Below are 15,984 nucleotides of genomic sequence, written 5' to 3'. Positions count from 1 at the left end.
ATATTCAAAGTGGATGTAGAAGATATACTTCTCATTTATATTGCACAGACCATAACTCTATCTTAGCAAGATTAAATCTGTAATTTAATCAGTTTAATTTGTAATCCATCAATGTGATTACCCAGGGAATTATCAAATTTCTTGTGACTCAATCAAAAGTATTGCTTATTTAATGGCCAATGTTGTGAGATATTGGTCATTAAAGTCATGATAATAATTTGTTGACCTATGTTACAATTTCCACTTGAATATAACCATCTCAAATACCTTGTTGTTCATAGGTTGTTAATAGAACTAATTAAATGTTAACAGAATGTAATTACATCAATCTTCTACATCCACTTTGAATCTGCATCATTGTCACTAGAAAATGAGTCAAAATAAATTGGTATTGTTCAAATATATTTATCCAGACTTTGTATTATTCCTAAAGACCAGCCAATGAGCAAGTTAAGTACAGTGATGCCTCATCTTACAAACCCCTCGTCATACAAACTTTTCGAGATACAAACCCAGGGTTTAAGATTTTTTTGCCTCTTCTTACAAACTATTTTCACCTTACAAACCCACTGCTGCCACTGGGATGCCCTGCCTCCGGACTTCCGTTGCCAGTGAAGCACCCATTTTTGCGCTGCTGGGATTCCCCTGAGGCTCCCCTCCATGGGAAACCCCACCTCCAGACTTCTGTGTTTTTGTGATGCTGCAGAGAAATCCCAGCAGCGGAAAAATGGGCGCTTCGCTGGCAACGGAAGTCTGGAGGTGGGGTTTCCCAGCGAGGGGAGCCTCAGTGAAATCACAGCATCGCAAAAGCACAGAGGTATGGAGGTGGGGTTTTGAGGACTTCAGTGTTTTTGTGATGCTGCGATTTCACTGATACTCCCTTCGCTGGGAAACCGCACCTCCGGACTTCCTTTGCCAGCGAAGCGCTCGTTTTTGCGATGCTGGGATTCCCCTGCTGGGATTCCCCTGCAGCATCACAAAAACACAGAAGTCGGGAGGTGGGTTTTCCCATGGAGGGGAGCCTCAGGGGAGTCCCAGCAGCGCAAAAACAGGCGCTTCGGCTGGCAAAAGGGATAAATTTTGGGCTTGCACGCATTAATCGCTTTTCCATTGATTCCTATGGGAAACATTGTTTCGTCTTACAAACTTTTCACCTTAAGAACCTCGTCCCGGAACCAATTAAGTTTGTAAGACAAGGCATCACTGTATAGAATTTTATTCTAGCACAGATGAAGGGCATCAATTTTGAGGAGAAATGCTTAAGACATGTATGGTACAGTTCTAAAACTGCTTACCCGAAATAGTCTCAAAGAAATCAGACTTGGTTAAAGGCTTTATTTCAAGACAAAAGATGACTAATTTGCAAAATCTTTTTCGTAAGGGATTTTATAAAATGTATTGCTTAGGTCTCCTGAAGTCAGGATAATTGGCTTGCTTTGTTCTGAAAATATCATTTTCCCCATCTTAATCTTAGCAACTCATAATTGTTTAGGAAATGGAGTGACAACAGACACACTTACATAACCCCATAAAAATGATTGCTTTTTCTTTCTTTTATAAGTCTCTTCTCAAACTCTAAATTCTCACTTATCTCAAACTCTAAATTGATGGAAGGACCCTCAGGAATCTATAAATGTATAGATGTATTTAAATCCATTCAGTAAAATCAATGAGGTATACAGCAACTGCTGAATACATTTTTCTGAAAAACAACTAGTTAAATAAAGAAGCCAGTTAAGCTCCTGTACATTAGTACCAAAACTGTATGCTTTCCCTTCCTGATTGCCTGTAAACTGTTTCCTTTTATGAGGTGTTCTACCCTATAATTTCAGAGCCACTGCCAAATATTTTCCACCATCCCTATAACTCCAATTCCCCACAGTTAGGGAAAATGCACGTGTTGGACAAGAAGACTCAAATGCCATCCAAAATCAAAATGTGGCATAAATCACATATTTTAGCCAATCCATTGTATCAAAGCTACAGTAATCATTACTTAATTAATGTGACAGTTTACCATTTTTGTCCATAGAATGCGGTTCAGACTGTTTCTTGCCAATGTCAGCAAAGGACCTGACTATTGGGATCCTATTGCTTAATTTCTTTTGGTTCTGATGGTGATGCTGTTTGAGTAACGCCTCGTGGACTCTGTGGCGAACATCTTCACTGAGCTGTCCAGTGCCTACTTGTTGATCAAGAATCATATCTGAAAAATAAAACAGCAATTGAATGATCTTTTTAGTTTTGAATCAATTATGCAAATACGTTGCCACATTTTTAATGGATTCACAGTTGAAGCATTTGGTAAAATCTGTTACTTATATATGAGATTTTATCACTGTGGTGCAAATATCATTGCAAGTAGTACCTAGTATTGATGGTTGAGATTTCCATGGGAGAGCTAAAGGGATTTTTTTAAAAAAATGTGTGAAATCACCTCTCAGACTTGCTTGGTCAATCACCTTCTAGGATTGAACTGAAAAGTTTGCAAGAAGCCTCTACTTACATTTGTTACTTTAGTGGACCTACAAGAAGGTTTCCACAAACCTTTGAGTGTTTAGTCTGCCCAAGCCTCTCTGTCCTCATAATGTCAGTTTTGGTACTGGCATTTGGTATTTTGTAACCATGATTATAAACGCAAAAGATAAGCAGTATTGACAAACAGACCAAGTTTCCAAGTCTCCAGGTTCCTAAGAGGCCAGTAAGGGGCGTATATAAGTGCACTGATGTGCCTATCGTCCCCCTGTCCAATTGTCTTTCCTTATCTCATATATCATATATATTCTCTCCTTATCTATCTATCTATCTATCTATCTATCTATCTATCTATCTATCTATCTATCTATCTATCTATATAAATAATATATATATATATCATATATATTCTCTCCATATCTCTTATATCATATATATTCTCTTCTTTTTTACTCTCTATCTTTATATATATTACTTAATGTCTATTCTCTTCCATATGTATTGTATATTGGACAAAGAATAAAAAACACACACCAAAGTTTTCTATTCACTTCTATATTCCACTCCACTGGAGTTGGGCGGCATACAAATCTTGTTAAACATTTTGTTAAACATTATTCACTATTCAAATGTATGTAAGCATTTGAGAAGTCAAGCTACAAGACATTAGGATTAAGACCCTAGAGAAAGCCATGAAGTGGGATTTAACCCTTTCCTCACACATCATTTTCATTGCACCTGCTGGTATTCCCACTGTGGTTTTCTTGCTGTACAAAAATTACAGGGAGTGGGCTTTTATAAAGAAAACAAAATAAGCAAGCAGGGTAAGGATTAATCACTATTCCACCCTCACTTCAAACTGAGTTTGCTTCTACTGCTTTGCAACTATTTATTAAAGATTCTTTTTTCAAACTGTATAATGAGATAGCAACTTTTAGGGGAAGCAGCTATTGAGAAGTAGTTGCTTCAAACTGCTTCCTTGGTTTTGCAGATATAAAAATGGCCCAAACTCTAATAAGGGCAATAAAATGAATGTTGCTATGCAACCTCAATTCTGATTTAAACTTCACACATAAAAATGAATTTTGAAAGGATGAATAGATATGACCATTAAGTCATTAAGACTGAAGCATTTCTTTATATTTCATTATTTTTATTAATTAGGAGAAGGTTATATAAGAGTTTTTGTTTTTAAAGAAAAATGTATAAGAAGTGGAAGAAAGCACGACGGCTTATATAGATTTGCAAGATGATAAGCATAATGAGTTAACATTGTTAAAAGGAAGTTAATGGTGAATTTAATTAGAAGACAATTGGTTATCTAGATGTCAAAAATAGAGGTCAAGGTCTGGGAGTTTGATATGTACTGAAAGTAAATAATTCGGAATTAGAAATTTATTTTGGAGGTTATACATGACTAATTAATGAGATACTGCTTTTATTGTAATACAAATAGAAAGTATTTTATAATGTATTGAAAAAGTTTGTATGGGGGAAAAAATAAAAAAAATAATACTGGAAGAAAGAGTACAGCATTTCTCCAATCGCTTTTAAATTTATAACCAGGTATCCAAGGTGTTAGAATTTCAAATAGCATCTAAAATTAAATCAGAGTCCCAAGCAAACTTCCTCAAAGTTCCAATTTATTAATAGAGCCATGTTGATACATTTGGGTCAATCCTGAAGCACTTCATGGTTCAAAACCCAGTTGAAAGGTCAAGGCCTTGTCCCCACTCCCCCAAGTCATGTTGACCAATGTCCATCTGCCAGCCTTGCAGATCTACCCATTGTCTTCAATGCAGGTGCAGGAGTATGAAGACAAAGGATGACCTTGACTTTCTAGAAAGAGTTTGTTATGACCACATGCAAACAGCCCTCATGCAATCCTCCCTCCCAAGTTCCCACAGTAAAGAAGGCATGATAAAATGGCATAAAGTGTGGCAGGCCAAAGATCCCAACTATATTATCTTCATCCTGTCATAAGGGTGGATGGGCAGTTAAAAATATGAAATATAAATAAATATGTCCAGATCAGTTTCTGGTGCCTATTTTCTCCTTCTCTTTCTAAGCATAAGCAAAAGTCATTTCTATACAAGAGACATTGGAGAATCAGTCACTGCAGAAGACAGGTATGGAACTGAAGAATATGCATATCTATATATTTGATATAGATTTATAATCTATATATTTGAGCACACTATTATTAACTAGGTAAAATTAACAGGTTGGATAGATACAGCAGTTTCTTCAGTAAGAAAGTTAAAAGGGGAAATAAAGAAGGAAGACGGAGAGAGAAAGTTTATACTGTTTAATTTTAGGTATTTTTAGAAAATGGTAACACTTTAAAAAGCAAGTTTCTTAGTAGAACCAATGAATCAACATTAATTAAACCACAAGGAGTTTGTATATTCATTAGAAGACACAATGTCACACAGCCTCTCTGACATAGCCAGAATGAGTCATCAACGGTTTTGTTGAGAATCCTTGGATGGCTCATGAGCCTTTTTCTGAGCCTTTCCACTTTTCCAAGAATACTCAGGCGTGAAACAAGAAGGGCACGCAGATGTCAAAAACAGATGGGATTAGTCAAGTGTTTGATTATTTGAGAAAAAAAGGCACAGGTACTCAGAATAAAAGGCACAATTCTTAATTATGTATGTCTACAGAACAAACCAGCTTGCCATGTAATGATGTGACAGTCATCCTTTTATGTCATATTGAAATAAAAGAGACCATGTGATTCGAAGAACACAAAGTTGTACTATTGTCAAGGCCATGCATTCTGCATGGATGTCTACCAAAAGAAATCTTATTTGTATATTCATTAACCAAAAAAACCCCATAATCCAATTGAATGAAGTTTTGGCTCTCAGACAAGTACACATGTGCCGAATCTTTCAAATGTGCAGGTGTTGACACAGAGGGAGGAAGCCTGCTTTCTGTTTAATCGCATTGACATCTTTCGTGGGATTAGCACATGGAGCAAGAATATAAGAAGACTGCCTTCTCCCCCACATTCTTTGACCTGAGATGTCATGTAGCAACACTTTTATGAACAACTGTCATCTTGTGCCCAACTTAAGAGTCTCAAGAGCATATGTATATCCTGTCGCTTCAGGAAAAAAAGTCTAATCCAATAGCATAGTTTGTGTCTGTTTAAGAAAGGCCTATGCAGAATGGCATCATATAATCCTACTTTCTATTTCATCCATAGCCAGCCAAATAGCTCTCTGAAATGTATTAGCAAAGTAATATAAGATTTTCCCCCAGCATTTAATGTCAAGTATATATACACAGTTTCTTAGTTTTTTTTAAAAAAGCTGCCGGAGTAGGTAGTAGAATAATTATTTTTTTAAAGCAGCCAAAATTTACATCAATACATTAATAAATATAATCTGTCCTTGACCAGGATTGATGCTTACCAACATAATACATATATCTTTTCAGTGAAAGTTTTGTGCCTATCCTCAAGTATCAGTAAGTCCATAGATGTGCGACAGTGCCCATAGCTTCTTGAATACTAAACACTAAAATATTCATATTTTATTCTTAAGAACAGTCATTGGTATTCTTGCATCAACATTTAAATCTCCAATAATAGAGAATATATGTAATTCAGGGTTGAAATGAAGGGTTCTTGGTGCTTTCTGAGCTTGGTTGAGCCAGGAGGGTGCAGTGGTTAATGTGCATCACTGCAAGCTACTTTAGCTAACTGCTAGCAGTTCAAATCTCACCACTGGCTCAAGGTTGACTCAGCCTTCCATCCTTCTGAGGTGCATAAAATGAGGACCAAGATTGTTGGGCAGCAATATGCTGATTTTGTAAACCGGTTAGAGAGAGCTGTAAAAGCGCTATGAAGTGATATATAAATGCTATTATTACTACTACTACTACTACTACTACTACTATTATTATTATTATTATTATTATTATTATTATTTGTTGGATTTGTATTCCATCCCTCTCCGTAGACTCAGGGCGGCTAACAACAATAATAAAAACAGCATGTAACAATCCAATACTAAAACAACTAAAAACCCTTAGTATCAAACCAAACATACACACAAACATACCATGCATAAATTGTAATGGCCTAGGGGAAAGGAATATCTCAACTCCCCCATGCCTGGCAGTATAAGTGAGTCTTGAGTAGTTTACAAAAGACAGGGAGGGTGGGGGCAGTTCTAATCTCCGGGGGGAGTTGGTTCCAGAGGGCGGGGCCGCCACAGAGAAGGTATTGCTATTGGTTGTTTTCTTGCAGACATTTCATCATCAGATCAGTGAAAATGTTACCTATTCTGGGTAATAAAATGCCTGCAGAAAACAACCAAGCTCTAGGGACTCCTCATTTAAATCTCCTTCCAAGATTAGATTTTCCTATCCAAATTTCTCCAAACATTCTTATAAAACCCATTTGATTTTGGGATGTAAATGGAGGATAATATTAAAGTGCTATTATCAAATTTTTCCTTGAGAATAAGATAAATCTCCATCGTTATCTTTTTGGATCCTTTTTATTTTCAATTCTATATTGGTCTCTAATCAAAAATGCCATTCTCTGGATTCATTAGCACCTTCAGCAAAAAAAAAAAAAGAGCTTTTCTAAATTGCTTTTCTTATGCAATCTTATCTTGTAGGTTTCCTACAACATCACTATTGATGCATTAAAGGGTGTTATATATTTTACAGGGATTCTATTCTATTGGATCTTATATACATTTGCTGATTCTAGTTCTAATTAATCAAATCTCCCATCCCCTAACATTCAAAGTTACTATTGCATTTTACATTCAGTCATTTCTGCTTTATATTTCTCCAGTGTGTGTTTTGCTTCCCTAAATAAGGCACTGCAATAATAGCTACAAAGTCATTACAACAGTAAGCAGATAGTTTTGATTAAGTTGGAGTAGATTTCAGAGAAACCATTTAATTTAATCGCCACTGTTCACCTGAACCCTCCCTTCTCTGCTCTATTGCTCTAATTCCCATCAAATCTCTCCCAGCAAATATTGCCCTTCCTGACCCTCTTGATTGGATGTGAAGTCTCACAGAGAGTTGAAGAATCCTCTTTTCAGTTTAAAATGGAGCACTGGTGGCGATGGGGAAGTAGGAGGAGATTACGCAGTACTTAATTCATATTGCCCCATATCCCAGTTAGGCTTGGGCCTTTTAAGAATCTACTGTATAAAATAGGTTATTTTATATCTATTCTATTATTCCTTAAGTGTTCTCAGACACTTATTGTAACCTTTAACATTTTTTTCTTTCCCATCTTTTTTTTTAAATCATAAAATTCAATTCTTCACTATGTTCTTCAAGCCCATGTATCTTCTCAGGGTAAGCCAGATATTCTCCAAGCATACAAATTCACCTTCTGATAATTATTCAATGAGCTTTCAAGAATCTGTTCACTTTGGAAAAAGTAGAAGTAATCTCCTTTTTTCCTGAGGTTTAAAGACAATTAGCTCATTCCTTGTTTTATAAACCTCTTCAGTACAAAGTTTGAAATCTCTCCTTCATGGTAAGGTAGCTGGAGTTACATCCAGAAAAAAATATGTAGTTTCTTCCTCTCTTTTTATTTTATTTTATTTATTTTATTTTCCCCAGCTAATAAGTCTTTATAAATCTTATCTCTCATCCAAGATTAAGACATCTTATAATAACATCTTGTGGATTTTGCATCTTGTAGATCTGTAAATTCTAAGGGCATACTTCACATCTTTCTCAGTAAATTATATTTCTGGCACACTAATTTTTGGAATAAGGTATTCTAATAAATCAGTCTTATCTGTATTCTCCCAAATGCCTCCAATCTAATCCTTAAATTGTTCCTTCTGTTTCTATGTTGAAGATCAACCAAATCCAATTTCATGTTGATCGAAACTTTTTAAAATTATGCTAATATCACTCTAATTTTTATAGCAGTGTATTGAGCCTTGCTCTGAAATCTGATTAATCATATCTTTGAATTGCTTTTTAATATGGTTAGACATACTTTCAAAATCTTTACAAAGTGCACCTGCTCATTTATCCCATTATAAATGGTCAAAGCAATGGAAACTGCAGTTTAATGTTTCCAAATGTAAAATAATGCACTTGGGGAAAAGGAATCCTCAATCGGAGTATTGTATTGGCAGTTCTGTGTTAGCAAAAACTTCAGAAGAGAAGGATTTAGGGGTAGTGATTTCTGACAGTCTCAAAATGGGTGAACAGTGCAGTCAGGCGGTAGGGAAAGCAAGTAGAATGCTTGGCTGCATAGCTAGAGGTATAACAAGCAGGAAGAGGGAGATTGTGATCCCCTTATATAGAGCGCTGGTGAGACCACATTTGAAATACTGTGTTCAGTTCTGGAGACCTCACCTACAAAAAGATATTGACAAAATTGAACGGGTCCAAAGACGGGCTACAAGAATGGTGGAAGGTCTTAAGCATAAAACGTATCAGGAAAGACTTAATGAACTCAATCTGTATAGTCTGGAGGACAGAAGGAAAAGGGGGGACATGATCGAAACATTTAAATGTGTTAAAGGGTTAAATAGGGTCCAGGAGGGAAGTGTTTTTAATAGGAAAGTGAACACAAGAACAAGGGGACACAATCTGAAGTTAGTTGGGGGAAAGATCAAAGGCAACATGAGAAAATATTATTTTACTGAAAGAGTAGTAGATCCTTGGAACAAACTTCCAGCAGATGTGGTTGGTAAATCCACAGTAACTGAATTTAAACATGCCTGGGATAAACATATATCCATTGTAAGATAAAATACAGGAAATAGTATTAGGGCAGACTAGATGGACCATGAGGTCTTTTTCTGCCGTCATTGTTGGTTTGTTGGCTTGTTTATATTTCCTATTTCTAAATTACCCATCTCCCTCAGAGAGGGAGTCTGGGTGGTATACAACAAAACATCGAAATATAAACAGTATATAAAACATTAAGACAGTCAAGTTAAAATGTCAGTTAAAAAATTAACTTCTTCTGGAAAGTAAGATGGGATATAAATGTATTAACATTACATTGTTTGAACAGCCAAAGAAGTTACAGCTAAAAAAGATCAGCAACATTTTTCTTTTAAAGAATTAGAGCCTACATACATTTTAGCAAGGATTCCACTAAGAATATTTTGGCAGTTAAAGGATATTCAGTGGGGATACTTGAGCGATACTAGGCAATAGCTACTTGGAAGTAGAGAGGCCAAGACCTTGATACAATCTGACTCAATCCTCCTGGTGGAAGGTCTCTGAACTCAGTGTTAGCAACCGTAGGTTGTAACAGCTGTAGATGAAGCTATAATTCAGACTTGCAGATCACAGCTACTTTATAGCTATAAAGGCTAAGAGAGATGTCAAAACAGGCAAATTGTCAGACTTCATATGGTGCCCAGCAATAAATGTTGACTCTCCAAAAACTCAACTAGCTAAGAACAGCAGTTTTGTAAATTCGATAGTGCCATCTAAGCTAAAGTTGTTAAATTGCAGATGTGAACAAACTCACATACTGTATGCACAGAAGATCTGATTCCTGTAGAATCATATACCTAAGGTTGCATCTGGGTGTAAAGCCAAATTGTATTTACCTGTTTGATCTATTTAGCTATATTTATAGCCTGCCCCTATTCTGTCTGATTCTGGGCAGGGTATAAAAAAGTAAGTAAGACACTAAAACTCAGTATAAAGACTTAAAAGTGCCCAAAAGCACAAAGTTGTTATTTATGAAAAATGAACGGGGTTGGGGCTACCAATAGTCCAGGAGAAATAATTCTTTAACATCAAGGACACTGCAGAGCATAGTTCCCTCTAAGCTGAGCAGTGAGCAATCGCTCACTTAAAAATCATCATCAACTCAGAGTTTTCCAAACCTGCCCAGAAGCCGAGAGGGAAAGAGTGAGAGGGAAAGAGAGAGAGAGGAAGAGAGGAAGAGAGAGAAACAGATAGAAAAAAGAGAGGAAGGAAAAGAGAAAGAAAAAGAATGGGAGTAAGGAAGAGAGAAAGAAAATCAAAATCTAGTTTGAAACTAGCTCAACTATTTAAGTGGCATTTTGATATTGATAGAGTTGCCCTATTATGAGCTCACTGTTATAGACACACAGTACAGTACAGTACAGTGGTACCTCAAGATATGAACCCCTTGTCTTACGAACAACTCATGATACGAACCCGGGGTTCAGAAAAATTTTGCCTCTTCTTACGAACTTTTTTCGAGTTACGAACTGGCGTTCGGAGACAGCTGGGAAGCCGCGCGGCTGTTTTAAAAGGTGACAGCCGGGCGGCGGGGCTTCCCAGCAGCCTCCCGAACGCCGGTTCGTAACTCGAAAAAAGTTCGTAAGAAGAGGCAAAATTTTTCTGAACCCCGGGTTCGGTTCGGGAGGTTTCTGGGAAGCCCCCCAGCCCGGCTGTGACCTTTTAAAACAGCCGCGCGGCTTCCCAACTGTGTCCGAACGGCGAACGCGCAAGTTCGGGTTTGGCGTTCGGCTTCGGGAGACAGCTGGGAAGCCGCGCGGCTGTTTTAAAAGGTCGCAGCCGGGTTGGGGGGCTTCCCAGCACCCCCCCGAACCCCGAACTTTTGCCGAACTTCCGGGTTCGGGGTTCGGGGGGGTGCTGGGAAGCCCCCCAGCCTGGCTGTGACCTTTTAAAACAGCCGTGCGGCTTCCCAGCTGTCTCCGAACGCCGAACGCGGAAGTTCGGGTTTGGCGGTCGGCTTCGGGAGACAGCTGGGAAGCCGCGCGGCTGTTTTAAAAGGTGAAAGCCGGGCTGGGGGGCTTCCCAGCACCCCCCCGAACCCCGAACTTTTGCCGAACTTCCGGGTTCAGGGTTCGGGAGGTTGCTGGGAAGCCCCCCAGCCCAGCTGTCACCTTTTAAAATAGCCGCGCGGCTTCCCAGCAGTCGCCGAACGCGGTTTTTTTGCGGGGGGTTTTTTTTTGTTGCACGGATTAATTGACTTTACATTGTTTCCTATGGGAAACAATGTTTCATCTTACGAACCTTTCGTCTTACGAACCTCCCCCTGGAACCAATTAGGTTCGTAAGACGAGGTATGACTGTATTTTATTTTGAAATTCTCTAAGGCAAAACAGGGTGGGTTTTTCGTTTGTTTGTTTGTTTATTTATTTATTTATTTATTATTTCTGTGCCACCCAGTCCCAAAGGGACTGCCACTCAGACACTATACTTTTCCGCCCACCCCCCAAAAAAATTAGAGGGAACACTGCTGCAGAGAATGTATGTTGCCTAATCTAGACTCGGTGCACTTTGTGAAGGGAAGGGTCAGGTCCCACAACATGCTCTCTCTCAATGGATAAGCAATTTTGGCAAGTTACATCAGAAATATCCTGGTGCTAGGTGTTAGGGCTGTACAGGAGTTTATGTTGTACAACTTGTAGCTTCCCAGTCATCCCCAAAGGCAACCCTCTGTAGAGCACCTTATAGAAGTCTGAGAGAGTGGAAATCAGGGAGTCTTGTCCAGGTAGAGACATAACTAGTCTCTACCCACTAAAGCTGGGTGAAGACTTTGCTGGTCACTGTTAGCAATTTATTTTTAGCAGGATTTTGTCTATGATTATTTTACCCTTATTTTGTCCTGTTCAGTTCTTCATACTCTCCAGATACTAGTCTTTTCTTCCAGTCCTCTAGAATCAATGGACTTTTGCATAATTTTCTCAGCCAATAGAGAATCAAGATAAGACTGTCTCTGTTTATATAATGGCTCAGTCTTCCATTAGAACAAGTGGTGGGTTTTTATTTATTTATTTATTATTTAGATTTGTATGCCGCCCCTCTCTGCAGACTCCCGGTTGCTCCCGGTTTGGCTTAGTTATGTGAAGTGGTAGTGCCTGCGACAGGAGGCTCTGCCCACCCATCTAGGACACTTCTGCGCATCCGTGAAACAGTAGTAACAGGTTTTAAAATTCACTACTGGTTTCTACATTGCCTGTTTCAACCCTAACACATACTGCTATCTCTTATTTATTTTATCCCCACTTAAATAAAAATGAATTTTAATAAAGAGGATGATTTGATTCCTTAACGTGAAAAGTATCATGATCTAATAATAGAATTATTTAAAACAGAAATTGGACCTCAATACAGAGATAGAAATCTAACCAGCAATGGTTAAGTCTCACGTATCATAGTGTGAGAAATCTCTTCCAACAGCTTTGCAGATAAAGTTTGTCAAGTAATATTTCGTTTCATAACAAATGTTTATTAATCAAAATGGAAGTTATATTTAACTGTTAATTTATTTTTCCAGTTTATATTACTGGTTGCATTCCTATATTCACTTACCTAGCAGTAAGTTCCATTGCTCTCAATGAAACTCACTTCTCAGTTAAGATGTCTTTCACTGATTTAATTTAAAACAAAACGGTATCATCCAGCAAAACAAAATCTGGTGTGCTATGTGCTATGTTGTGCAAAGTCCACCTAATGTACACATATATCTTCTAACTAAAAAAATCAAATAAAAATGACCACAGTTTGGAAAATATATATATAAAAAGAGAGAGAAGAACAAAACAACAACTGAAAAATTGCATACATACAAAAATCCTCCCATGTATCAGAGATAGTCAGATAAAAATATTAGAGGGAAGATTACTTTACAGTTAGTATTTGGTAATAATTACAATTATTTATTTAATAATAATTTCCAGAAAATCTGGATAATTACAATTATTTATTTAATAATAATTTCCAGAAAATCTGGTACAGAAAGCTAATAGTCTACTTGGAGTCATAGAAAAGATTTGGCTGAGCTGTCAAACTCTTAGTTCTGAATACACTATTTTTCATATTAAATAAGAAAAGCAATCTAGAAAACATAAGCTTCATATTTCTTTCATTGTACAACATAAAGTGCAAAATTCAGCTTTTCAAAATAACTAAATACTGTTTCATTGATTTATGGAATATACAGGGAATACATTCATAGCACTATTACTCTTACCTCTAAAAACATTTCTTTTGAACATTTCAATTGTCTTTCATTAATTTAAAATATTACCACCGTAAGTTTAGAAATTTCAATTATTTTATTTCTTTACAACAGACAGATATTAACATGCAAATACACAACATGGCAATTACTCTGGTTTCTTTTGGGCCTTACTAATGAAGCTTTATGTAGCTGGATACAAAACTGGGTCATTCTACAGCATCCCATCTGATTGTCTTACTATTATTAGTAATTACTTATTATTATATTCCCTTATTTTTCTGGTAAATGGTATACAGTGATCCCTCGATTTTCGCGATCTCGATCTTCGCGAAACGCTATATCGCGATTTTTCCCACCCGATGATGTCACTCTCTTCCTTTCTCATCTTTTTTTCTCTCTCTCTTTCTCTATCTTGCTTCTTCCTCTCTCACACTCTCTTCCTCCCTCTCTCATCTCTTTCTTTCCTTCTCTCTCTTTCTCTATCTCTCCCCCTCTTGCTCTCGAGCGGCGGACGGTGGGCGGGCGGGTGAGCGGCGGGCGGGCAGCAGCGAGGAGCCGAAGATCGGGGTTTCCCCTTTGCGTGGGCGGCGGGGAAGACCCAGGGAAGGTTTCTTCGGCCGCCCAGCAGCTGATCTGCTCGGCAGCGCCGCAGCAGCAAGGAGCCGAAGATCGGGGTTTCCCCTTTGCATGTGCAGCGGGGAAACCCCGATCTTCGGCTCCTCGCTGCTGCGGCGCTGCCGAGCAGATCAGCTGCTGGGCGGCCGAAGAAACCTTCCCTGGGTCTTCCCTGCCGCCCACGCAAACTCCACCATCTGCGCATGCGCGGCCATGGAAAAAGGGTGCGCATGCGCAGATGGTGTTTTTACTTCCGCACCACTATATCGCGAAAAATCGAGTATCGCGAGGGGTCTTGGAACGTAACCCTCGCGATACTCGAGGGATCACTGTATTTCTTTCAAGGGCAACCTCATCCAAACAAAACTTTTCTGTCGTTGTTATCACTCTAAATCCACAACAAATAGCTTGGAGAAAACAATGTAAAGTGCAACATCAGTGCTATGTAATATATAAAACATACTAAAAATGCAAGCAGTAATGTTGGAACCTTTAATCTAACATTTTAAAAAGTTTGCTATCTCACCCTAACATGCTGAGAGAGATTTCTGAGTGGGTAAGGTAAGATTACAAGATTTAAAAAACGCATAAATAAACAACTCACCTGCAATTTCTTCTAAAGAATTTGCTCTCATGTCTAGTAAGACTGTGCCATTGAGGATACAACTTCTCAATTCAAACAAGCTATGAAGTGATAAAGTAGCAACATATGGTTTACTCCACCTCTCCCCGCCATCTTCAACATCTTCTTCAAACTTCAACCACCTAGGTAAATAAAACATTGTCAGATCGCCTCAGCTGAAGAGTAAGTATGACAACCACACATAGGAAACAATCCACAAATAGTAGGTAGAATATATTATGGGAAGAGATGTGAGAGAAAGAGGGAATTGCTAAAACCATCTTTCTAGGTTTCCAGTTTGTGGGATCAGTTAGCCTACTATGAAGAGGAGATTACCACTAATCCATCTTTCTTACTGAATTTTTGATTCAGATTGTATTAGGAAATTATACTACTACTATAATGTTATGACTTCTATATTGCAAGGATTTCCAAGATTGTATATGTAGCAGTAACAGGAAAAATGATATTGTCAGAAATATTATGTTACTTTAATAATACCATAAAGCAATGGTGAAATCCAATTTTTTTACTACCAGTTCTGTGGGCGTGGCTTGGTGGGTGTGGCAGGGGCACACCCACTGCAAAATCTCCATTCCCATCCCACTCTGAGGGCAGCCAGATGTGGTATTTGCCAGTTCTCCGAACTACTCAAAATTTCTGCTATTGATTCTCCAGAATCTGTCAAAACCTGCTGGATTTCATCCCTGCCATAAAGCCTGTTACGTTATTTCAATTTCTACTTTTAGCTAAGAATATACTAGAAATTTGAGAGCAGCTTTTGGCATTCTTACTAAATGATTACAATGGTACAATTTTTCATTTAAAAGCATGGAAACCAATGTTGAAAAATATTCCGGTTTAAGACTTTCTAAAAAAACAAATACACTGATGAATTTTGATCCACATAGACAATTTCAGTGGTTTCTCCCCAACCTCATCTACTTAATAATTGCATTTCGGGCCATTTCCACACCCATTAAAACTTCCAAACATGGATATGCTTTCTTTCCTCACCATACTTCATAATTCAAAGTGTTGGTTATGACCTATAAAGCCCCCGTACCAGATTATCTCAGGGACCGCCTTCTGTTGCACGAATCCCAGCGACCAATTAGGTCCCACAGAGTGGGTCTTCTCCGGGTCCCGTCAACTAAACAATATCGCTTGGCGGGACCCAGGGGAAGAGCCTTCTCTGTGGCGGCCCCGGCCCTCTGGCACCAACTCCCCCCCTCCAGAGATTAGAATTGCCCCCACCCTCCTTGCCTTTCGTAAGCTTCTTAAACCCCACCTCTGCCGCCAGGCATGGGGGAACTGAGATACTCTTTCCCCCTAGGCC

General features: G+C 38.3%; 1 protein-coding gene across 1 annotated transcript in view; it reads right to left on the bottom strand.

The window, feature by feature from the left end:
• The window catches only part of SLC4A10 (solute carrier family 4 member 10), a 219,760-nt gene that overhangs the window by 71,738 nt on the left and 132,038 nt on the right, over positions 1-15,984 (bottom strand). Inside the window, exons 6-7 of the mRNA XM_070731642.1 lie at positions 14,628-14,788; positions 2,018-2,206 (exon numbers count right to left, since the gene is read on the bottom strand). Of these exons, the coding sequence (XP_070587743.1) occupies positions 2,018-2,206; positions 14,628-14,788 (350 nt within the window). The remainder of the gene's footprint in view (positions 1-2,017; positions 2,207-14,627; positions 14,789-15,984) is intronic.

The sequence above is a fragment of the Erythrolamprus reginae genome, chromosome 1 (genome assembly GCF_031021105.1).
Source record: "Erythrolamprus reginae isolate rEryReg1 chromosome 1, rEryReg1.hap1, whole genome shotgun sequence".
In the NCBI taxonomy this organism is placed as follows: domain Eukaryota; kingdom Metazoa; phylum Chordata; class Lepidosauria; order Squamata; family Dipsadidae; genus Erythrolamprus; species Erythrolamprus reginae.
Note: the sequence above shows the minus strand (reverse complement) of the source record. Positions and strands in the feature narration are given on the sequence as shown.